The sequence below is a fragment of the Hemitrygon akajei genome, chromosome 2 (assembly GCF_048418815.1).
Source record: "Hemitrygon akajei chromosome 2, sHemAka1.3, whole genome shotgun sequence".
NCBI lineage: Eukaryota > Metazoa > Chordata > Chondrichthyes > Myliobatiformes > Dasyatidae > Hemitrygon > Hemitrygon akajei.
The window spans coordinates 74,705,215-74,731,583 of NC_133125.1; the positions used below are offsets into that span (position 1 = coordinate 74,705,215).

General features: G+C 44.6%; 1 protein-coding gene across 7 annotated transcripts in view; it reads left to right on the forward strand.

Annotated features, from left to right (window-relative positions):
• The window catches only part of LOC140714186 (uncharacterized), a 52,555-nt gene that overhangs the window by 24,414 nt on the left and 1,772 nt on the right, over positions 1–26,369 (forward strand). For 6 of the 7 annotated variants that reach the window (XM_073025087.1, XM_073025097.1, XM_073025106.1 and 3 more), the window contains one exon: positions 11,394–13,393. The exons of the other annotated variant lie outside the window; for it this stretch is intronic. In XM_073025087.1, coding sequence (XP_072881188.1) covers positions 11,874–12,995 — 1,122 coding nt within the window. In that variant the 5' untranslated portion in view covers positions 11,394–11,873 and the 3' untranslated portion in view covers positions 12,996–13,393. Of the gene's footprint in view, positions 1–11,393; positions 13,394–26,369 lie in introns of those variants that run through there. 7 annotated transcript variants of the gene reach the window in all.

The following is a 26,369-nucleotide window of genomic DNA, read 5'->3' on the forward strand; positions in this document are numbered from 1 at the left end:
TAATACAGCCTGCATGCCCTTTTTCCATTTTTCCCAGGTTTCCTGAATCTGATCTGCAATGTCTCCTATCCAAAAGGCATTAGCCTTCTTGTCTTCTTGCACTATCAATTGAGCCCCTGCTCTTTTCACACTCAGCCCATTTCTGGTGCATTCTAATTTTAATTCCAGTTTCAACAAGGCATCTCTGCCTAACAAATTCATCGGAGTTCCTTTAAGTACTAGCACCGGCAAAACAATTTCTTTACTTCCCATTCTCAACCGCACTGGAGCCGTGCACTGTGTTAACTGTGTTTTCCCGAGAACCCTACCGTCTTAATAAACTGTACTGACATGGGAAGGTGAAGGACATACTGTGGCTGGCTGATTACATTCCCAGCACAATCTCCCTACCTCTCTTTCCCACTGTCTTCTCACTGGTCTCCTTTGCCCATAGCTCCTCTGTCCCCCTCCTTGGGACTTCCAGTCCTGTCTGGGCTGTTTGAATTTAGTTTGTTCCTGATAGAACATTTGCGGGGATGCTCCCTCAAAGTTAATTATTGGCATGGGGTTTTCCAGCCCTTGTCTTACAGTATGATCGGCCCCTCCATATAGCAGTGTTTTGTCCAGTTCGGTGGCTGTACTCGAACCGGTGGTTGTTGGCAGCATCTTTTTATTTTTCTCTTTTTCCTTCTTTTTGAGTTCTTCGAGCTGCATTTGTGTTAACTTTCTTTGCACCTCTTCCTGCTGCTCAGCCAACCTTTGTTTGTCTTTCCGGTATTTCTCAACGGCATGGACTACGTGGTCTCTAAATTCTTGTGGGGTCTTTGACGTTAGCCCAACCACCTCCTCCAGTTTGGATTTTACTTGTGGCGGCATTGCGTCCAAAATGCTATGTCGGAACAGTGAGGTCATAAATAAGCTGTTCTCCACCTCTTGCTCAGTCCCCAGTCTCCACCTTTTCAACTGGTTTTCTACGTAGGCTGCTGAGTTTTCAGTGTCTCCCAGTGGATCCCCTTTTAAGGCTTTGGGGTCCACTTTGGGCGGATAAAGCTTTCTGAGGGCCTGCCATACCCTCTGCCTCACTCTGTCAAACCCGTCTCCATCAGTTCTTGGGTCGTTCGAGTTTACTATGCCAGCCATTTCCATTAGTTCGTTAAATTTGGAGGTTCCCATCAACCTTATCAACAGTGCCTTCAAATCTCCCATAGCCAATAATCGTCCTGCTGTTTCTTCCTCAAAGGCTCTCATCCATTTCCCTGCTCCTTCATGTAAATTGGGCAGAGTGTTTTTCAGCCCTTCTAGGTCCTGGGATCCCCAAGGGATATACTGCACTTGTCCTGATCCTTTAACTAACAACGGCATCATTCTTCCTCCTCCTTCCCACCTGCCCTGGCTTTCCTCCTCCCCTGACTCCCCATCTGTCTCTGGGTATGTCTTTACTGCCTCCCACACAAATGTCTCCGGGGTTCTGCTCTTCCCTCGGTCTCCCTGTGGAGTCCTTCCTTTCTGTCTTGATTCAATGCCTGGTGGGCCCCTTGAATATTTTTCACATCTCTCCTGGTAATCCCATTTTTGTAACTTATCTGACTCTCTCTCTACTTCCGCAAGCCGCTCCCCTACTGCCTCCTTCTGTCCTTCTAGGCTTCTGCCCTCTACCTTTTCCCCATAAATTCTCACACCCTCTCTCTCTCTCCACTTAACTCTTGCTCCTCAAATGAGTCACCTTCTCTAGTCTGTTTATTCCTATGGTATAATCGGTACTCCTCATATTCCTTCGCCTCCCTCAAGTATATCATCCGTTCAATTTGTTCTTGCATTTCTCTCTGTACCTGTTCTATCTTTATCTTTTCTGCCTGCATCTCCTGCCATATCGCCGCTTTTTCCTTCTCATATTGTTTTTTCTCCTCCTCATTATCCCAAACCTGTACTTCTCCCTGCATGTTTACTGTTCCCGTTAGCAGGGGGCACTGCTTAGGGGTTCCTTCCTCATTATAGGGAGGGGGTTTTTCTGTTTCTTTCGCATCCGGGTACGGAGCTGAAGCCAGCTTCTCACTATACCTCTCTCTCTCTCTCTCTCTCTCTCTCTACCAGGCTGTTTCTCCAGCACCTCTGTATCTTTCTCACTTGCAATCAATATTCTACCTGTCCTCCTCAGCCTTTCTCCCTCCGTTCTAAAGAGTTTTAGCACTTCCATTTCTTGTTCTCTTTTTTGCTCCCTTTTCTTAGATTTATCTTTTGATTTGTACTTTTTAGTTAGTTCCTCCATCTCTTCGTACAAACTTACATCAAATGTTCCTTCTTTTGGCCACTTTGTGACCAGGTTTTTGGTTCTTTTTTTCCCATTTTTCTGAAGTTTTTGTGATCTCATTTTGAAAAAATGGGAATTTTTTGCTCAGAATCTCTACTGCTGTTCCTTTACCTGTCATGTTATTCTCTCTTGTTAATGTACTTTTGTCCCTACTTCTATTCTAACACCTCGCCCGAGCAGACCCTTCTCTCGAGGCGGTAACCGCGAGGACTTTCTTCCCTAACTCTATTCTAACACCTCGCCCGAGCAGACCCTTCTTCTCTTAGGGCGGTAACCGCGAGGACTTTCTTCCCTAACTCTATTCTAACACCTTGCCCGAGCAGACCCTTCTTCTCTTAAGGCGGTAACCGCGAGGACTTTCTTCCCTAACTCTATTCTAACACCTCGCCCGAGCAGACCCTTCTTCTCTTAAGGCGGTAACCGCGAGGACTTTCTTCCCTAACTCTATTCTAACACCTCGCCCGAGCAGACCCTTCTTCTCTTAAGGCGGTAACCGCGAGGACTTTCTTCCCTAACTCTATTCTAACACCTCGCCCGAGCAGACCCTTCTTCTCTTAAGGCGGTAACCGCGAGGACTTTCTTCCCTAACTCTATTCTAACACCTCGCCCGAGCAGACCCTTCTTCTCTTAAGGCGGTAACCGCGAGGACTTTCTTCTTAACGTACTAACTTATTCGTACTTACCCTCACTGCAGTGTTCTTGAGCAATCCTCTGAGCCTCCTCCGTTGACCCCAAATTCTGCCAGATTCTTTGGACCGGAGAGACCCTTTGGCAGCGGTTCCACACTTCCGAGACTCCAAGACCTCCTCAAAGCCAACAGAATTCTTAGTCCAAATTGTCGCAAAAAAGCGCTTTCCTTTTGTTTTGGGTGCACCCTTAATTCTGTTAGCTTTGTGGGGGCCCCTAGAGGACCGGGAAGCGTTCCCAATCTGCCGTTTCCCTTCTGCGGGTCTCTGCCCGATCCTGTTCGTGACGCCAATTATGTCGTGGTTTTTCGTGCTTTTCAAATTCTTCAAGAAGGGTTAAACTTTAATTTGCAAATCAAAGTTGAGACAGTCATTGAGCTAGTCGCTGAATGCCTCCCGATTCTCGGATACAGCCGCTTTTTAAAGCAAACCTGGTTTAGCTGCATTAACATATCCAAGCGGTGCATATCACAGTTACTATTGTTTTTACCTATTGACTTATTCGGTCTAATCGACTATATAGTTTTAATTACACAGCAGACCTGTTCAAAGCAAAATATCCCTACATATTGTCTCTACATTGCTTTATTACGCAGTCGACAAGTTCAAAGCAAAATATCCCTGAGTTACTTTTCATTAACACATATTGTCTCTACATTCAATTGGATACCTGATTAGCATATATTGACACATAGTTTTAATTACACATAGTTTTAATTACACAGCAGACCTGTTCAAAGCAAAATATCCCTACATATTGTCTCTACATTGCTTTATTACGCAGTCGACAAGTTCAAAGCAAAATATCCCTGAGTTACTTTTCATTAACACATATTGTCTCTACATTCAATTGGATACCTGATTAGCATATATTGACACATCATTGTCCTTTAGCATTTCACACAGTTTTGGTTACACAGCAACTTCACAGCTGGCGACCGCTTTCAGCCACCTCTCCCTAGCATATACCATGTGGTGAACTAGATATACCTGTCTGACTGCTCCTGTGGCTCCTCCCACAGACCCTGCTGACTGCCCCTGTGGCTCCTCCCACACACCCCTGTATAAAGGCGACTGTGGCCTGCTGCTCTCCCTCATTTTCCCAGGATGTAGTGTTGTTCTTCAGTCAATAAAAGCCGATATCTCACTTCCTAAGTCTCAGCGTGAGTTATTGATGGTGCATCAATTTTATTGACTGAAGAACAACACTACATCCTGGGAAAATGAGGGAGAGCAGCAGGCCACAGTCGCCTTTATACAGGGGTCTGTGGGAGGAGCCACAGGGGCAGTCAGCAGGGTCTGTGGGAGGAGCCACAGGAGCAGTCAGACAGGTATATCTAGTTCACCACATACCAACACACCATAGTTTTTAGCATTAAGTTTTATACTCCATAATATTCATATTCTCCAATAGTAGGAAGTTAAAAAGCAGGACCTTGAGGGTGGTAATGTCAGGATTGCTACCCGTGCCACATGCCAGTGAGGTTAAGAATAGGATGCTCTGGAGGATGAGCATGTGGCTGAGGAACTGGTGTAGGGGGCAGGGTTTCAGATTTCAGGATCATTGGGACCTTTTCTGGGGCAGGTGGGACCTGTACAAGAGAGACAGGTTACACCTGAACTACAGGGGGACCAATATCCTTGCAGGGACGTTTGTTAGTGCTATTGGGGGGGGGAGGTTTAAACTAGATTTGCAGGGGGATGGGAGCAAGAGTGCCAGAGTAGATAGTGGAGCAGGGGTGAAAATAAATTATGTTAAAGTTTCATACATAAATAGAAGGGTTGCGTGTGGTGGTAATAATCTTCTGAGGTGTGTCTATTTCAGTGGGAGGAGTATTGTGGGGAAGGCTGACGAGCTGAGAGCATGGATTGACACGTGGAATTATGACATTGTAGCCATTAGTGAAATTTGGCTACAGGAGGGGCTGGATTGGCAGTTTAATGTTCCAGGGTTCCGATGTTTCAGACGTGATAGAGGCAGAGGGATGAAGGGTGGTGGGGGGTGGCATTGCTAGTCAGGGAAAATGTTACAGCAGTGCTCAGGAAGGACAGATTAGAGGGCTTGTTTACTGAAGCCATATGGGTGGAGCTGAGAAACAGGAAAGGTATGACCACATTAATCGGGTTGCATTATAGACCACCAAATAGTCAGCGAGAATTGGAGAAGCAAATCTGCAGAGAGATAGCAGACAACTGCAGGAAACATAAAGTTGTGATAGTAGGGGATTTTAATTTTCCACGTATTGATTGGGACTCCCATACTGTTAAAGGTCTAGACGGGTTAAAGTTTGTAAAATGTGTTCAGGGAAGTTTTCTAAATCAATATATAGAGGTGCCGACAAGAGAGATTGCAATATTAGATCTCCTATTAGGAAACGAGTTAGGACAGGTGAAGAAAATGTGTGTAGGGGAACACTTTGGTTCCACCATTAGTTTCAACCTGATCATGGATAAAGATAGATCTGGTCCTCGGGTTGAGGTTTTAAACTGGAAAAAGGCCAAATTTGAAGAAATGAGGAAGGATCTAAAAAGCATGGATTGGGACAGGTTTTTCTCTGGCAAGGATGTCGTTGGTAAGTGGGAGGCCTTCAAAGGAGAAATTTCGAGAGTGCAGAGTTGGTATTGTTACGAATGAGGAACAACTCTGATGGGCAGAAGGGTGCAATGTCACCCCACCCCCCTTTTTGGAGAAATCGCAAATCGCTACTATTTCAAGGCTGCTACTAAGGAAATGAAAGGGACAAAAGGAAATCTGCCAAAGGCAGTTGTTATTGGCAACCGCTCATGAAAATTAATGAGAGAAGAGACACAGCTCAGGTTGGAATGTCTCCTATTGACAAAAGGGGAGATTTACTGCTATTGTCTCTTGGAGAAGGATTGTTTATTGAGTACTGTTCTATTCATTGAAACCCCTCGGGGGGCAACCAAAGTGGGCTGGTTTGATGGGTTGCATCATCCCAACCTGATTGACACCTGAGACCCCGTGAGTGGGGATAAAAGTAGGGTCTGGGACAACACCCCCACAGACGCACCAGGAGAGATGCTACGAGACCGGTGGGGGATTGTGTGAGTGTCCACCCTTGCCTGGGTGACGAGTCCACCACGGAAGAACGGTCTAGCTAAAGGACGGAGGGGTCATACGTGAATGGCCACAACAACGACGCATCGATGGATCAAGATCTGGAAGGAAAGTTGGCAAGTCAATAGCTGTTACTGTTCTCTCTCTCTCTCTCTCTCTGTCTCCAACAATTGCAACACAGCGACCAACAACTACCGCAGCCTGCATGAACTGAACTGAACTTTATATTTCCATCTGAAAATTCATCAGCCCCTAGACGACGATAGAGCTTATTTCTTATTGATTATTATTATACCCGCACTTTTAGGTTTAGTATTGATGATGTATATTATCTGTATATTTGCATTGATATTATTTTTGTGTATTTTTACTAATAAATACTGTTGAAAATAGTATCACCAGACTCCAACGGACACTTCTATCTTTGCTGGTGAGACACCCAGTTACGGGGTTCGTAACAGTATGTTCCTGTCAGGATTAAAGGTTAAGTGAATAAGGAACCTTGGTTCTCTAGGGATATTGGAACTCTGATAAAGAAGAAGAGAGAGATGTATGACATGTATAGGAAACAGGGAGCAAATAAGGTACTTGAGGAGTACAAAAAGTGCAAAAAATACTTCAGAAATAAATCAGGAGGGCTAAAATAAGACATGAGGCAGATTTGGCAGTCAAGGTGAAGGATAATCCAAAGAGCTTCTGCAGATATATTAAGAGCAAAAGGATAGTAAGGGATAAAATTGGTTCTCTTGAAGATCACAGTGGTCGGCTATGTATGGAACCAAAAGAAATGGGGGAGATCTTAAATGTTTTTTTTGCATCTGTATTTACTAAGGAAACTGGCATGGAGTCAATGGAAATAAGGCAAACAGGTAGTGAGGTCATTGAACCTATACCGATTGAAGAGGAGGAGGTGCTTGCTATCTTGAGGCAAATCAGAGAAGATAAATCCCCAGGACCTGACAGGGTATTCCCTTGGACCTTGAAGGAGACCAGTGTTGAAATTGCAGGGGCCCTGGCAGATATATTTAAAATGTTGGTATCTATGGGTGAGGTGCCAGGGGATTGGAGGGCAGCTCATGTTGTTCTGTTGTTTAAAAAAGGCTCTAAAAGTAATCCAGGAAATTATAGGCCGGTAAGTTTGACGTTGGTAGTAGGTTAAATATTGGAAGGCTAAGGGATAGGATCTACAAGTATTTAGATAGACTGGGACTTATTAGGGAGAGTCAACAGGGCTTTGTGTGTGGTAGGTCATGTTTAACAAATCTATTAGAGATTATTCGAGGAGGTTACAAGGAAAGTTGATGAAAGGAAGGCAGTGGATGTTGTCTACATGGACTTCAGTAAGGCCTTTGACAAAGTCCCGCATGGGAGGTTAGTTAGGAAGATTCAGTCACTAGGTATACACGATGAGGTAGTAAATTGGATTAGACATTGACGCGATGGGTAAAGTCAGAGAGTGGTAGTGGAGGATTGCTTCTGAGTGGAGGCCTGTGACTAGTGGTGTGCCACAGGGATCAGTGCTGGGTCCATTGTTATTTGTCATCTATATCAATGATCTGGATGATAATGTGGTAAATTGGATCAGCAAATTTGCTGATGATACAAAGATTGGAGGTGTAGTGGACAGTGAGGAAGGTTTTCAAAGCTTGCAAAGAGGGATCTGGACCAGCTGGAAAAATGGGCTGAAAAATGGCAGATGGAGTTTAATACAGACAAGTGTGAGATATTGCACTTTGGAAGGAAAAACCAAGGTCGAATATACCAGGTATAAGATAGGGCACTGAGGAGTGCAGTTGAACAAAGGGATCTGGCAATACAGATACAAAATTCCCTAAAAGTGACACCACAGGTGGATAGGGTAGTAAAGAGAGCTTTTGGTACATTGGCGTTTATAAATCAAAGTATTGAGTATAAGAGTTGGAATGTTGTGGTGATGTTGTATAAGGTAGTGATGAGGCCGAATTTGGAGTATTGTCTGCAGTTTGGGATACAGGAAGGATAGTAATAAGGCTGAAAGAGTGCAGAGAAGGTTTACAAGGATGTTGCCAGGACTTGAGAAACTGAGTTACAGAGAAAGGTTCAATAAGTTAGGACTTTATTCCCTGGAACATAGAAAAATGAGGGGAGACTTACTAGAGGTATATAAAATTATGATGGGTATAGATCAGTGGTTCCCAACATGGGGCGTATGCCCCACAGGGGGGTAATTTGATTTTTAAGGGGGGCAATTCGAGAATGAGTTATTAACAGTGAATTTTTTCTAGTAAGTCTGTGTGAGTATGAGTGTGTGTGCTAGTTAATACATATGTGTATATACAGTATGCATACATAAAAATAATTGTGTGTATGTACATGTGTAATTGCATATGTACTGTATATATAGTGTATCACCATCATTACAACCATCAAATGGCTTTCATAATTAAATTAATGAATTGACTGATGTAGGAAGGAACGAATGAACAAGTCCAAATGCGTAAGAAACTCGTACAAGGTCGTGCCAATGCTGCTTTTTGCAGTAGCTTTCGGTTCTTGGTGGTGTGAAGGTGTGTACATTGCGTCATCTCTTTTAAACGATGTATCTGTCTTTGTATGCTGTAGAAACGAATCGGCATTGTTTTATTTATTCATTATTATTATTATTTTAATATCACTTAATGTTCTTTTTTTTTACAATTTCTTAGTAATTTCTTCCTCAGAACTTTAACAGTCCTTTGGTTCTTTTATTTTTCTCTTTCATGAATGCCATGTTCTTTGGAAGCTTGTTTAAACCAAGTTAATGGTCTTTTAGTCTTCCTTCAGGTGAATAGGAGTTCACTTTTTGAATAATAAGAATTATATATCACCACAGGGGGTATCAGGATTTTAGAGGTGATTAGGTGGGGCATGGCCAAAAAAAGGTTGGGAACCACTGGTATAGTTAGAGTGAATGCAAGCAGGCTTTTTCCACTGAGGCTAGGGGAGAAAAAAATAACAGAGGGTTGAGGGTGAAGGTGGAAATGTTTAAAGGGAACATTAGGGGGGGCTTCTTCACACCGAGTGGTGGGAGCGTGGAATGAGCTGCCAGATGAAGTAGTAAATACGGGCTCACTTTTAACATTTAAGGAAAACTTGGACAGGTATATGGATGAGAGGTGTATGGAGGGATATGGTCCAGGTGCAGGTCAGTGTGACTAGGCAGAAAATGTTTTGGCACAGCCAAGAAAGCCCTAAAGGCCTGTTCCTGTGCTGTAATGTTCTATGGTTCTAAGTGTAAGGTGTTGCACTTGGTAGGACCAAGGTCTTACACAGTGACTGGTAGGGAACTGCGGTTCTGTGGAAGAAAGGGATCTGGGAATACAGGTCTATAATTCACTGAAAGTCGTATCACAGTTAGATAGGGTTGTAAAGAAAGATTTTGGCAGATTGGCCTTCATAAACCAAAGTACTGAGTACAGGAGATGGATGTTATGTTGACTTTGTACAAGACATTGGTGAGGCCTAATTTGTAGTATTGTGTGCAGTTTTGCTCACCAACCTACAGGAAAGATGAAAAAGCAGTTGAAAGAGTTCAAAGAAAATTCACAAGGATGTTGCCAGGTCTGAGTTATAAGGAAAGATTGAACAGGTCAGGACTTTATTCCTTGGAACGTAGAAGACTGAGGGGAGATTTGATGGAGGTATGCCACAATTATGAGGGTTGTAGATGGGATAAATGCAAGCTGGCTTTTAGCACTGAGATGGGGTGGGAATACAACCAGAGACCATGGGTTATGGGTGAAAGGTGAGACATTAAGGGGAACATGAGGGAAACTTCTTCACACAGATGGTCATCCGGGTGTGGAATGAGCAGCCAGCGCAAGTGGTGCATGCGAGCTTGATTTCAACATTTAAGAGGTTTGTATAGGTACCTGGATGGTAGAGGTATGGGAGTGGACAGTTTAAATAGCTCAGCAGAAATTAGATGGGCCAAAGGGCCTGTTTCTGTGTTGTACATTTCTATGACTGTGATAAGAACCTGAAATAATACTAATATTCACTCTAATTCCTTTTAACAACTGTGCAAACCAACCATACATGTGAGTAGGAGATATTTACGTGGCATTAAAACTGTGGCACTAACAGTACACAAAAAAATTCCCAGCTGCATATTAACTAAGGCTATTTGTGTGAGAGTGTTTCAGTTACTGTGGTGTGTTACGAACCCCGTAACTGGGTCACTTACCAGCAAAGATAGAGAGGTCCGTTGAAGCCTGATGATATGATTTTTAACAGTATTTATTAGTAGAAATACACAAAAATAATATCAATGCAAACATACAGATAACATACGTCATCAATACCAAATCTAAAAGTGCTAGTATTATAATAATAAGAAATAAGCTCTATCGTTGTCTAGGGGATAATGTATTGTCCGATGGAAATATAAAAGTCACTCAGTTCATGCAGGCTGCAGCCTTTGGGGACCGCTGGGTTTTCAATGGTTGGAGAGAGAGAGAGTTTTGGGAGAAAAACTTGCCGGCTTTCCTTTTATGATTTTGATCCGTCAAGAGTCCCATTGGTGTGGCCGTTCACTCGTGGCCTCTCCTTTAGCTAAAGCCGTTCTTCCGTGGCGAGCCCGCCAATCCCAGGCAAGGGAAGGACGCACACGAGCCCCCCACCGGCTGTCGCTATTAAACGCTGTCACGGGATTTCTAGCGTTTCTCCTGGTGCATCTAAAGGGGTTGTTCTCCAGACCCTCTTTTATCCTTACTCACGGGGTCTCAGATGTCAATCAAGTTGGGATGATGCAATCCCTCAACCAGCCCACTCTGGTCGTCCCCTGAGGGGCTTCAATGAATAGTACAGTACTCCATACACAATTCTGTCTCCAAGAGACAATGGCCGTTATCAGTGGCTTTGTTTCGCTGAGGCCAGGACACATTCCAAACCTTGTGGATTCTCTCTCATTTCCTGGGTCCCAGACCCGAATTAATAGCGATCTTGCGATTCTCAAAAAGGAGGGGGCGACTTTGTACCCTTCGGCCCCTCAGAGTTGCGGCACATTCGTAACAGGTGTCAGGAACCCATGCAGCTCAGTGGGAGTAGGGAATAATATCAATGGGGAGAGTCAAACTGAGCCAGGTCACAGATTGGAGACAGCAGAAATGCCCCATTCTTATAGAGACATGAAGAGCATCAGAGAATTTGATGGTCATTCCAGATACCAGCACTGTGCCCAGATAGAAGATAATTTCTCTCTCCAACTTCTGTTGAACCTCACTGTAACAGTGTAGTGCCAGATCACACCTTCGCAACTAAAGTGATCTCATCTGTAATGTTATCTTTCACCCATTGATGGATTTTGTAAATCATTTTACAGGTTAAAAATGACAAGGAATTTGTCTACAGGAATCTCGAACACAGCACAACAACAGTTATGCTGTCACTGTCCAGATATTTAAGAAGTGGAGCAAGGGATTCACTCAATCATCATTCCTACTCAGACTGTGTGGAGAGATTCACTCAATCATCATTCCTACTCAGACTGTGTGGAGAGATTCACTCAATCATCATTCCTACTCAGACTGTGCGGAGGGATTCACTCAATCATCTGACCGACTGGCATGTCTGTCATTTTACACAGGGGATAGGCCGTTCACCTTTTCAGACTGGGGATTCAAGGTCATCTCATGAAGGTACATCAGCAAGTTCACACTGGACAAGGCCAGTCACCTGTTCTGTGGGTAAGAAGGGCTTCAGTCAGTCATCCTACCTGTGGACACACCAGTCAATTCACACTGGGCAGAGGCTGGTCACCTGCTGAATTTGTGGGGAAGGATTCACTCAGTCATATGACCAAATGGCTCACCAGCACGTTCACACCAGGGAGCGGATGTTCACGTGTTCAGACTGCGGGAAGCAATTCTCTTGCTCATCTAATCTGAAGGTACACCAGCGAGTTCACACTGGAGAGAGGCCATTCATCGGCTCAGACTGTGGGAAGGGATTCACTCAGGCATCTCACCTACTGAAACACCAGTCAGTTCACACTGCAGAGAGGGATTTCACCTGCTCAAACTGTGGGAAAGGATTCACTTTATTATCACACCTACTGATGCACAAATCATTTCACACTGGGGAGAAGCCATTCACCTGCTCAGACTGTGGGAAGACGTTCACTCAATTGTCCCACCTACAGAGTCATCAGCGAGATCACAGTGGGGAGAAGCCGTTCACCTGCTCAGACTGTGGAAAGGGATTCACTCGGTCATCCTCTCTATTGGCACACCAGTCAGTTCACACTGGGGAGAGGCTGTTCAACTGCTCAGACTGTGGGAAGGGATTCACTCAGTCATCTCATCTACTGAGACACCAGCGAGTTCACACTGGGGAGAGGCCATTTACCTGCTCAGACTGTGGGAAAGGATTCACTCAGTCATCTCACCTAGAGATACACCAGCGGGTTCACACTGGGGAGAGGCCGTTTAAATGCTCAGACTGTGGGAAGCGATTCACTCAGTCATCTCAGCTACAGATACACCAGAAAATTCACACTGGGGCAAGGCTGTTCACCTGCTCAGACTGTGGGAAGGGGTTCGCTCTGTCATCCTCGCTATTGGCACACCAGTCAGTTCACACTGGGGAGAGGCCGTTCACCTGCTCAGACTGTGGGAAGGGATTCACTCGATCATCTTCCCTAATGCTACACCAGTCAGTTCATACTGGGGAGAGGCCGTTCACCTGCTCAGAATGTGGAAAGGGATTCACCCAGTCATCCAACCTACAGAGACATCAGCGAGTTCACACTGGGGAGAAGCCGTTTACCTGCTCAGAATGTGGGAAGGGATTCTCTCGGTCATCCAACCTACAAAGACACCAGTCAGTTCACACTGGGGATAGGCCGTTCACCTGCTCTGAATGTGGGAAGGCATTCACACAATCATCTCATCTACTGAAACACCAGCGAGTTCACACTGGGTAGAGGCTGATCACCTACTCAGACTTTGGGAAGAGATTCTGTCAGCCATCTCCACCAAATGTGCATCATTGAGTTTACACTGGGGAGAGGCCGTTCACCTGCTATGAATGTGGAAAGGGATTCACTCAGTAACCTAACCTTGTGACACACTACCGGGTTCACACTGGGAAGAAAGTTTTAATAAGCTGCATGCTGGATATTTGACCATCCCCGTTGCTGAATGCAATTTTGAGAGTGACTGTCGGTGCTGAACTCTGCAATTATTGCTGCTGCTCACCACACCCAGTTCTGCACCCTGGTCACTGGGCATGGGAGGAGTTTCTTCTGCTGTATATTCACCTTTAATGGGACTGGAGTTTAATATTCTGGATCTGAGACAAATAAATCTTTTCTATTTTAAACTATGTCTCTGGTACTTAGTGAATTTATAACACACCTAGTGTACAGTACAGAGTCAACTCAGGCCGGCTGGACCCTACCAGTGATTCTGTTCCACGACAGTTCTTTTAAATCCTCCCCTGTTCCCCTCTCACTCTCACTGGTGATGGGCTCCAAACAGTCACCATTCTGGCTGAAGAGGTTTCTCTTGAACTTTTAACAGACTGAAGAAGTCGAGCTGACTGCAGTTCTGTCTGAGATGTTCTTCGCCCCTCTAATCTCTGGGCTGAGGAAGAATTACATTGGTAGTTAATCTCCTTAATCATGACTCATTTCCACATTATGGGTCATTTTCCCTGCTTCTAAAGGATTGTTAGAAAACACCCCTGAGGTCTAAAGACTGAATGCAGAATGGGAAATCATTAGTTGGATGTTCAGTGGAGCAGGGTCAGAAACCAGAGGCGGGTCTGCACAGGGCAGAGTTTGGGGCTCTGGATGATGGTCAGGGTAAGAACGTATGATGAGGAGAAGGGAATCAGCAGCGGGGCGTGACAACAGATAACAGAGTAGAAACATTTGGAAGCTGATTGACAGAGAAATTCTTTTGTTTGGTGACACAAACAATACCAGTGGTGACGTGCTCCACTGGTTGAGGAATATGTGTGAGTTGGGAATGGTTTTATCTATTGAGGGAGTTGTTCCTGCTTGTTTATCCTGTAATATTATTAATGGCCTCCTAGGTTCCTCTAGTATTTTGTGTATGTGTTGTTAGGATTTCCGGCATCCACAGATTTTCTCCTGCTTTTGATAAAAGCAAAAGTGGGGTCATATAATATAGCAAGAAAATAGTGGGAAGTTAGAGGATTGGAAATCTTTTACATAACCAACAGGACACAACTATATAAAAAAAAACACACAGGAGAGACAAGATGAAAAGTTAAGGTAAGTCAGCCAATAATATCAAGTATCACAAGTTTTTCAGATGTATAAAGAGTCAAAGAGGGGCAAGAGTTGATACTGTACTGCTGGAAGATGATGCTGGCAAGTTAGTAATAGAACAAAGTGTGACAAAATCTTAAGGTTTATTCAATATAGATTGTGCCTTTAAAAAGAGATAGAGTGTGTGTGTACTGATTCAGAGAGAGAGAAGTGCATGGAACAGCCTGTGAGTTGCCATGGTTATGGAACGGCGGAGCTATATGATGGACAGCTGGTGTTCGGCATGTTTGGGATATATACAAGGTCAACTGGCTTTTCAGACAGACACACGGAAGACACAGACAGAAATAGACACTGGATGAGTTTTGTGTGCCCACGAAGAGTGGCTTTTGCTCGCAGTGTGGAAAAGGGCTTTCCAGTGGAAAGCTATCGGTGTGTTTAACCCTTGCCTGGCTTGATAGCTTTACCATGTGAAGATGGTACCTTTTTGTGTAGTCACAGTCTGTGACTTTAATATTACTTTCGAGGATGATGTGGAAGAATCGACAGCATCGGCTTACTTGGAAGACAGATCACCTCCCTCTGTCTCCTAAATCTACTCAACTCAATATCACGAACTGAACTGACTTCATACCGATACCATTGTAAGACTATCTTTTACCAACTGAGCTTGAGGAAGTTCGGAGTTTTATATTTACACACATATATGCTTAAAATCTGCTAACCTGTTTGCTTTATCCTGTTTTATGTTACTTTATTATGTAGTGTTACGAACCCCGTAACTGAGTCACTTACCAGCAAAGACAGAGAGGTCCGTTGAAGTCTGATGGTACTATTTTTAACAGTATTTATTGGTAAAAATACACAAAAATAATATCAATGCAAATATACAGATAATATACGTCGTCAATACTAAATCTAAAAGTGCGGGTATAATAATCAATAAGAAATAAGCTCTATCGTTGTCTAGGGGATAAATGTATTGTCTGATGGAAATATAAAAGTCACTCAGTTCATGCAGGCTGCAGCCTTGGTTGGAGTCGAGAGAGAGATTTTTAGAAACTTGCCGGCTTTCCTTTTTATGATTTCGATCCGTCGCGAGTCCCGTTGGTGTGGCCGTTCACTTGTGGCCTCTCCTTTAGCTAAAGCCGTTCTTCCGTGGTGAGGCCGCCAACCCAGGCAAGGGAAGGATGCACACGAGCCCCCCAACGGCTGCCGCTATTAAACGCTGTCACGGGATTTCTAGTGTTTCTCCTGGTGCGTCTAAAGGGGTTGTTCCCCAGACCCTCTTTTATCCTTACTCACGGGGTCTCAGATATCAATCAAGTTGGGATGATGCAATCCCTCAACCAGCCCACTCTGGTCGTCCCCTGAGGGGCTTCAATGAATAGTACAGTACTCAATGCACAATTCCGTCTCCAAGAGACAATAGCCGTTATCAGGGGTTTTTGTTTCGCTGAGGCCAGGACACATTACAACCCTTGTGGATTCTGCGTGTCTCTCTCTCATTTCCTGGGTCCCAGACCCGAATTAATAGCGATCTTGCGATTCTCAAAAAGGAGGGGGCGACTTTGTACCCTTCGGCCCCTCAAAGTTGTGGCACATTCGTAACAGTAGATACTAATAAAATAGCGCTTGTTAACAGAAAACTCAAACTCCAGGTGTCTTCCATTTCTGCTGGTCCTTTTAACCCGTTATGGGTTACGTAAATAAATTGGGGGCTCATCCGGGATATGAACATTATTCTGATTCTTGTTGATTGAGTCAATCTTATTGGCTAATCTTCATTTGATTGGCTCGTGTGTGGAAAATAGCAGAAATGGATGTTGGGGAGTTTCTGGCATCGCCAGACCCTGCAGCTGTGAAGAAAGCTAGAAAGGATGAGTTATGGAAAGTTGTTAATGAATTGAAAGTTAAGGAGGCAGTTTGGTGAAGAGGAGTTAAAGGCGTTTTAATTTGGTAAATAGGAGATCCAGTTGCGACTGGAACAAATGAAGTTAGAATTAAATTAGCGACTGAGCATGAGTTTCAACCAAAACAGCTCGAGGCTGACAAAGCAGAAAAGCCGAGGCAGTATGATGCTAGAGAGGCAGACAAGCAGAGAGAAGAGACAAAAAAACAAAGAGTGTTCGAGAGGGAGAGAATGCAGCAAAGCAGTCCCGTGGCAGACCTTGGTGGGTTTAGTGTCAGTTGAGAAATTAAGTTGGTACCTCCATTTGATGAAGCAGAAGTTGATAAGTACTTCCTGCAATTTGCAAAAGTGACCCGGAATTGCAGTGGCCAAGGGACCAGTGGGCTCTTTTGTTACAAAGTGTCATTAAAGGGAAGGCTCAGCAAGCGTATTCTGCTTTGACAGTTGAACAGGCAAATACTTATGACACAATTAAAGATGATGGGTGCTTAAGGTTTACGACTTTGTTCTGGAGGCGTATAGACAAAACTTCAGAGATCTGAGGAAGTCTTGGAACCAAACGTATGTGGAGTTTGTCCATGAAAAACAGGTGTACTTTAATCGTTGGTGTACCTCAAAAGGGGCGAATGAGGATATTAATAACTACAGCGAATTGATGCTGATTGAAATATTTAAAAACTGTGTCCCTGATAACATAAAGACATACTTAAGTGAAAAAGAGGCTACAACCCTTTCCGTGTCTGCTCTAGTATGCCTTAGCCCATAAGGTTAAGTTTTTCCCGAATAAGAGCTATTAAAGGAATAACAGAGATAGCAAAGATAACCCACAGGTTAAACCAGAAAGTAAGTCGGGAACTAGTGACAACAGTAAGGTGGAAGGAAAGCAGTCAAAAGGAAAGTTTTCCAGTATTACATGTCACTTTTGTAAGAAGCCTCATCATGTGGCGGCTAATTGTTTTGCTCTGAAAAGGGAAAAAAGGGGAAGAAAAGGAGACAATTTCAAATGCTTGTGTTCAGTTGGTTGAGACACCGCTAATGAAGGAGGGGTCTGACCGAGTGCAAGAGGGATTTGAGCGGTTTATCTCAAATGGGTTTGTGTCTGTAAAAGAGGGGTCAACCCCGGTTACAGTGAGAATCTGGTGAGATACTGCGGCTTTTCAGTCACTAATATTGGACAGTGTTTTAGACTTCAGAGATGAGATGAAAACTAATGAAGTAAATATTATCAAAGGAATTGTAATGGGGACTGAGTCCGTGCCTTTGCATAAGGTAATTTTGAAATGTGAACTGGTATCACGACCTGCTAAGATAGGGTTACAATCTGAGTTGCCGATAGACAATGTTGATGTCTTGCAGGGTAATGACCTCGCAGGTGGGGATGTTTATTCAGCAGTGCAGCTAATGAGCAAACCTGTTGCTGATGACCCACACATGGACACCAATATTTACCCTGCATGCTCAGTAACCTGAAGCATGTCTGAAAAGTCTGCTGATGCAACTAGTTCGGGGCAGGAGAGTTCTGTGGCCCATGGTAGCAAAAACAGGGACTCAGAAATGATGATTTGTCATAGACTTCTCTTTCTTCCATGTTACAGCAGAATTAGGGTAGTAAGGAGGATGAGAAATGTTTGTCCTTGTCCAGGGATGAATTTATAGCAGAACAAAGCCGAGATTCAGAGATTCCTGCGTTAAAGGAGACAGCTCTCACAGAAGAGGAGGTTCAGAGAGAGTCAGTAGGATATCTTAATGACGGAGTGTTGATTAAGAAGTGGAGGTCACCTACTGTGCCTTCAAGTGAGGATTGGGCCGTTGAACATCAAGTAGTGGTTCCGAAAGTTTATAGGGCTGAGAGTTTAAACATGGCTCATAGAATGCCTTTAGGTGGACATTTTGGATTGAGAAAGACAGTGAACAGGATTATTAAGGAATCCTACTGGCCTAATTTAAGAAAGGATGTTGTGAATTTTTGCAGGACCTGCCATACCTGCCAGGTTCTGGGGAAACCTAATCAGGTTATTCAAGTAGCACCACTTAAACCGATACCTGCTTTTGGTGCGAACACGAGGAAATCTGCAGATGCTGGAAATACAAGCAACACACACAAAATGCTGGTGGAACGCAGCAGGCTAGGCAGCATCTATATGAAGAAGTACAGTTGGTGTTTCGGGCCGAGACCTTTCGTCGGGACACCTGTGAGTCGGCAGGTGGTATACTGCACCTGGTGCTAAAGGTGTGGCCTTTTATATATTGGTGAGACCCGAAGCAGACTGGGAGGTCGTTTTGCTGAACACCTACGCTCTGTGTGCCAGAGAAAGCAGGATCTCCCAGTGGCCACACATTTTAATTCCACGTCCCATTCCCATTCTGATATGTCTATTCATGGCCTCCTCTACTGTCAAGATGAAGCCACACTCAGGTTGGAGGAACAAAGCCTGGGTAGCTGGGTACTGGCTGGGTAGCCTCCAACCTGATGGCATGAACATTGACTTCTCTAACTTCCGTTAATGCCCTCCTCCCCTAATTACCCCATCCCTGTTTTATTTATTTTCCCTCCTTTTTTTTCTCTCTCTCTGCCCATCACTCTTTGCCTCTTCTCCATCTCCCTCTGGTGCACCCCCCCCCCCTTTCTTTCTCCCTAGACATCCCATCCCATGATCCTTTCCAGCTCTGCATCCCTTTTGCCAATCACCTTTCCAGCTCTCAGCTTCACCCCACCCCCTCCTGTGTTCTCTAAGTAAAGGAACCTCTAAGTAACACACCCCAATGATCTTCTCAGCTGACCTCACAATCCGCTGCAGGATTTGCGATCCGAGATGGTGCAATTTCCGAACCAGGCAGTGAAGCAGTTGCTCAGGATGTTCTCGATACAACCCGTGTAGAATGTGATGAGGATGGGGGGGCGGGGTGATAGATGGACTTTCTTCAGCCTTCGCAAAAAGTAGTGACACTGCTGGGCTTTCTTTGCTATGGAGCTGGTGTTGAGGGACCAGGTGAGATTCTCCGTCAGGTGAACACCAAGAAATTTGGTGCTGTTTATGATCTCTTCCGAGGAGACGTCGATGTTCAGCGGGGAGAGTTCGCTCCGTGCCCTCCTGAAGTCAACAACCATCTCTTTTGTTCACATTAAGAGACAGGTTGTTGGCTCTGCACCAGTCCGTTAGCCGCTGCACCTCCTCTCTGTAAGCTGACTCGGCGTTCTTGCTGATGAGACCCACCACGGTCGTGTCATCGGCGAATTTCATGATATGGTTTGTGTTGTGTGTTGCAGCGCAGTCGTGGGTCAGCAGAGTGAACAGCAGTGGACTGAGCACGCAACCCTGGGGAGCCCCCATGCTCAGTGTGATGGTGTTGGAGATGCTGCTCCCGATCCGGACTGACTGAGGTCTCCCAATCAGGAAGTCTAGGATCCAGTTGCAGAGGGAGGTGTTCAGGCCCAGTAGGCTCAGCTTTCCAATCAGTTTCTGAGGGATGATTGTGTCGAATGCTAAACTGAAGTCTATGAACAGCATCCGAACGTATGTGTCTTTTTTGTCCAGGTGGGTAAGGGCCTGGTGGAGGGTGGTGGCAATGGCGTCATCTGTTGAGCGGTTGGGACAGTACGCAAACTGCAGGGGGTCCAGTGAGGGGGCAGCAGGGTCTTGATATGCCTCATGACGAGCCTCTCGAAACACTTCATGATGATGGATGTAAGTGCAACGGGATGGTAGTCATTTAGGCAGGACGCTGAAGACTTCTTCGGCATGGGGACAATGGTGGCGGCCTTGAAGCACGTTGGAATGGTGGCGCTGCTCAGGGAGATGTTGAAGATGTCAGTGAGAACATCTGCTAGCTGGTCTGCACATCCTCTGAGCACTCTACCAGGGATGTTGTCTGGTCCAGCAGCCTTCTGTGGGTTGACCCTGCACAGGGTTCTTCTCACGTCGGCCACGGAGAGACATAGCACCTGGTCATTTGTAGGAGGGGTGGACTTCTTACAATGTGTAGAGAAAGTAATGTTTCCAAATAAAAACAAAATATGTTGATGACATTGAGTTGTAGACTCCTTAAAAGTTAGTCGGTAGGTTATGGAATCTTTTCAGATTTATTGGTGACTAAATTATCCACATAAGTTCAGAAGCCTGATGGTTATAGGGTAACAACTGTTCCTAAACCCAGTATAGTCAGACCAAAAAGGTCCAGTATCCCTCTCCCTGATGTCTTGATGAGAAGAGGGCATATCCTGAATGGTGGGCATCCTTCATGATAGATACTGCTTGTTAGTGGCAGTGCTCCATATAAATGTATTCAGTGGTGTGGAGAGGTTTGCCTGTGATGGACTGGGCTCTATCCACCGCTTTTCCAACACTTTCCGAAAGCCTAAAATTACAAATGTCACTCCACTCTTAAAGAAGGGAAGAAGTCAATAGCTTGAGCTCAGTGTTGGGAAGATTTCAGAATCGATTAGTAAGGATGAGGTTTTGAGGTACTTGGAGGAACATGAGAAAATAAGCCCAAGACTGCACAGGTCCCTTAAGGGAAAATCTTGCTTGACCAATCTGTTGGAATTTGTTGAGGAAATAACAAGCAAGATGGGCAAAGTAGTATTGGTGGATGTTGTGAAATTCGGTTTTCAGTGGGCGTTTGACAATGTGGAGCTTCTAAACAAGGTAAGAGTGCAGGTATTCCAGGAATGATACTAGCATTAATAAAGTGTTCACTGATTGGCAGCAAAGAGTGTGAATAAAGGGAGCCTTTCCTGGTTGTCTGCAGTGACTAGTGGTATTTCACAGGGATCAGGATTGGGTCCGCTTCTTTTTCGTGTTATGTCAACGATTTGAATGATCGATTTAATGTCTTGGTGGCAATGTTTGTGGAGAATATGAGGGTAGGTGGAGGGGCAGGTATTTTTGAGGAAGCAGGGAATCTACAGAAGGAATTAGATAGATTTGGTCAAAGCAGTGTCAAATGGAATACAGTGTCGAAAAGTGCATGATCATTCACTTTGGTAGAAGGAATAATAGTATAATCTATTTTTCTAGTCAGTGACAAAATTTAACAATCCATGGTGTGAAAGAACCGGTGTGTCCTTGTGCAAGATTCTCTAAAGGTGAACTTGCAGGTTGAATCGGTGGTGAGGAAGGCCAATGAATTGTGAGCATTCATTTCGAGAGGACTAGAATATAAAAGCAAGTATGTATTGACTGTTAAGGCACTGGTGATGCCTCACTTGGAGTATCGTAAGAAGTTTTGGTCTCATTATATAGGGAAGGGTGTGCTGACATAGGGGAGGGTTCAAAGGAGGTTCGCAAAACTGATTCGGACATGAAAGGCTTATGTGAAGAGCATTTGAATGCACCAGGCCTGTATTCACTGGAATTTGGAAGAATAAGGAAGTGCTAATTGAATACTACCAAATAGTAAAAGGCCTAAAGTAGATGTAGAAAGGACCGTTGTAGTGTGGCAGCCTAAGAACAGAGGAGACAGCCTCAAAATAAAGAGACATTCTTTTGCAATGGAAATGTGGAGGATTTTTTTTTTCACCAAGTGTATGGTGAATTTATGGAATCCGTTCACACAGTGGGCTGTGGCGGCCTCATCATTGGTAAACGTGTGAAGAAGTATAGGAGAGGAGAATGGACCACAGGAGAATGGGAAGGAGGGGGGTATCAGAGGAAGGTGATAGAGATGTGAGGACAAGACAGGAAGTCTCCAAAATGGGGATGTTTAAATTTTATTTATGAACACACAGGGAGGTGCAGGCCATTCAGGCTCCTTGAGCTGAGCCAACCAGCGAACCCCTAATTTAATCCAAGCTTAATCATGGGATAGTTTACAATAGCCAATTATCTAACCAACAAGTTGTGCATTTTTGGAATGTGGGAGGAAACCGGAGCACCTGGTGAAAACCTACACATTCACGGGGAACCGGTGGATGCTGCATACTCGCATTTTCAGAAGGCCTTTGACAAGGTGCTGCACATGAGGCTGCTTGGCAAGATGAGATCCCATGGTGTTACAGGAAACATCGGAGCATAGTGGGAGCATTGGCTGATGGCAGAGGCAAAGAGTGGGATTAAAGGAGACTTTGCTTGTTGGCTGCCAGTGACTAATGGTGTTCCTCAGGAGTCAGTTGTTGGGACAGATTCATTTGTGTTATATGCCAATGATGTGGGTGATGGGATTGATGGCTTTGTGACGAACTTTCCAGATGATATGAAAACAGATGGATGGGCAAGCAGTACTGAGGAAGCAGGTGTTACAAGATTCTCCCCTTGCAAAAATGATCAAGGGGATTACACATCAACTAAATTTTCCTGACCTTCCTTGAACAGTCAAAGAACAGAAAATATAAAACCAGTTAAAAAGGAGTTTCTGCTACTGGCCAGATGTTCCTCATAGTCCGATTTTGAATATCCTCGTGTCCATCAGGCACCTTACATCTGCGATAGTTGTTCTCCTTCACAGTAACTCCTACCCGCACACATGAAGTGTCTGATTTTATGTTCATTTCTTACCAATTCAAATGTCTCATTCCAGTGTTATTGACTGTAGTTCGTGAAGGCCAGTCTCACACAGCATGTGGTTTTTCAGAGTCCATATGAAACTTTCCTTGGAAGTTGACATATCCCAATTGTGGATGTGGAACCCACTCTTCTCCAATTTCACAGACAGGCACTGAAGAACTGTATTTACATATGTTGCATGCTCTCAATAAGAGTTTCAATAAACCAGAATGTCATCGAGGTACACAAACACGAACTTGTTAAGCTATTCCTCCAGAATGTCATTCATAAATGTCTGAAAGACAACTGGAGGGGTGCCAGGCCAAATAGCATCACTAAGTATTCATAATGGCCTGACATGGTATTTAAAGAAGTCTTCCACTCATCCTCTGAACAAATACGAATTAAATTAGAAACCCTCCTCAGGTTCAGTTTTGTGAGATTAGTTGACCTTGCAGTAATTCAAAATCCCTGCTAATTATGGGCAAGGAGGAGTGATTCACACTGTTACTTTGTTAAAGCCCCAACAATCTATGCAAGGTCTCAGACGTCCTATGTTGGGAAAGGCACCACAAAGACAACCCGATCATGTCAACCTGATTTAAAACCCTTTATAAAATACACCGGGGAAGACACTGAAGTGTGTACATTCAGCCGAAGGACAGCAGAACAACAAGACAATGTTTGTATGTGTGAGTAGTGTGTTTACCGAGTGCTCTCCGTCACAAGCCGAATGGCCGATTTCTGCTCCTATATCTTATGGTCTCCTATGGTCAGAGCTCCCTCAACATTTCTGCACAAGTTCATAGACCAAAGGGCCATGAGATAAAGGACTAGAACAGGGCCATTCGGCCCATTGAGTCTGATTACTTTTCCTGATAGATCTCTGCTTAATTTCTGACCCTTAGGGTTCTTCTGGGAGTCAAGAATGACGAGTGACCTTAGCACCAAGGCTTCAGAGAAAAGAAACAAACATGCAAATACTAAGCAAACTGAATAAAGAGCTGAGAAATGATGCTAAGTGAGGAATTAATGCTCAGAAGTGTAAGGTAAAGTAATAAATGACAGCGCTTCTGAAAAATCTATCACTTTGATAATAAAATAAAGAAAATCCCTAAGACAGTGACATATTAATTCATAGATTAATAATTCTCAGACTGCTTGCCGGTACAGGTAGCAATTTTAACTGACGTTTCGATTTGATGCTTTGCCATCTTTACTGGGGATGATACCTGGGTATGTCCACTCTGGTGGTAAATATGCCCCCAGTCACTGCTTAACTTGGTTTCAGTTACCGGATTTTCTTCCTGATCTGGTAGCTGATGATAAACCTCCTGTTTCCTTTCATAACCTCTATCATCAATTCCTGTGATATCGGTCTGTGGCTGACTTTAATGGGACAGGAACTATAGGATGATGGGCTAAATGTGAGTTTCTGTGTTCTCACGTCTATGACTGACTCTAATGGGATAGGAACATCTGGGTGACGGGACGAAGGTGTGTTCCTGTGCTGTTGTGTCCGGGACTAATTTTAATGGGACGGGAATGGCACAATGCTGGACCAAAAGGTGTTTCCCAGGCTGTTGTGTCTGTGACTGACTACAATGGGACAGGAACAGAAGGATGATGGGCTGAATGTGTGTTCCTGTGCTGTTGTGCCTGTGTGTGACTCACTCTTAGGGGACAGGAAGGAAAGGATGATGGGCTGACGGGGTGTTCCTTGCTGGTGCATCTGTGACTGACTGTAACGGGACACAACCATCAGGATAATGAGTCAAATTTGTGTTCCAGTACTGGCTTGTTAGTGACTGACCCTATTGGGATAGCAAAACCATGTGATGGTCCGAAGCGGACTTCCTGATTTTCCTGTCCCATAAGAGTCAGTCACATATATAACAACACAAACACACCTTCAGCCCATCATCCTACCATTCCTGTTCCATTAGGGTCAATCACAGACACACTAGCACAGGCCTTTCTGTTCCTTTAGAGTCACTCAAAGACACAACAGTACAGGAAAACACTTTCAGCCCATCACCCTGATATTCCTGTCCCATTAGAGCAGGGGTGTCAAACTCATTTTAGGTCACGGGCCGGATTGAGCAAAATGCAGCTTCATGTGGGCCGGATCAGTCGGACGCGTGCGAACGCAGCTTTAGTTGCCTCCGTTTTTTCAGCCTGCTCTCATGTGTCTCAGTCTCTGCTATAACTACAAAGTGTTTCACTTTACAAATTCCATTTCTTATGAAGAAGACTGCTGAGCAAGACTGCCTAATAAACACTAAAAACCCTGAAAAGCTGGTACCTGAATAAACTCAGCATTAGCCATATCATACGCCATAGGTGCTTCGATTACTGGGGCCAGCTTTAATAGTAATTAGATATTATCTCGTGGGCCAAAGATAATTCCACCGCGGGCCGGATTTGGCCCGCGGGCCTTGAATTTGACATATATGCATTAAAGCCAGTCACACACACAACAGCAAAGGAACACCCCTTCAGATATCACCCTACATTTCCTGTCCCATTAGAGACAGTCACAGACACACCAGTACAGGAAAAACCCTTCGGCCCATCACACTGATGCTCCTGTCCCATTAGAGACTGTCACAGACACACCAGTACAGGAAAAACTCTGGTGCATGACACTGATGTTCGTGTCCCATGAGAGTCAGTCACACACACAAGAGCACAGGAAGACACCTTCGGCCCATCACGAGGTTTCTCCTGTCCCATTAGGTTGAGTCACAGACAAGCCAGCACAGGAGCACACCTTCGGCCCATCTTCACACTGTTCCTGTCCCATCAGTGTCAGTCACAACAGCAAAGGAACACCCCTTTCTCCCATCACCGTGTGATTTCCATCCCAACAGAGACACACACAGACAGGACAGCACAGGAACACGCCTTCACCCCATCACCCTGATGGTCCTGCTACATTAGAGTCAGTCGCAGACCCCACAGCATAGGAACACAACTTTGACCCATCAGCCTGATACTCCTCTCCCATGATTACCTCCAATCAATTCCAGTTCATTGTACAACACCCAATGCAGGATCACTGATCCCCTAGTGGCCTCAATCATGAGGTGCTTGAAAAAGCCACTTCATAGGCATCCCAGAAATTCCTCCGCTGTAATCGAGCCCAACCTGATTTTCCCAGTCTACCTGCATATTGAACTCACGCATGACTATTGTAACATTGCCCTTTTGACATGCATTTTCTATCTCCCGTTGTAATTTCTGGACCACGTCCTGACTACTGTTTGAGGGTCTGTATATTACTCCCATCAGGGTCTTTTCACCCCTGCAGTTCCGTAGCTCCATCCACAATCATTCAAACCACCCATCCTATGTCACCTCTTTCAAACGATTTGGTTTCATTTTTTTTTACCAACAGAGCAATGCCACCCACACTGCCTGTCCATTTGACACAATGTATATCCTTGGGCATTGAGCTCCCAACTATAATCTTCCTTCAGCCATGAATCAGTGATGCCCACATCATCATACCTGCCATCCTGTAACTGCGCATCTACCTTATTCTGGATATACTGCGCGTATTCAAATAGAACACCTTCAGTTCTGTATTTGCCCTTTTCCATTTTGTCCACTCTTTATGTTGCAACTCGGCCTGGTGACATCCATTTTGCCTAATCATCTTGC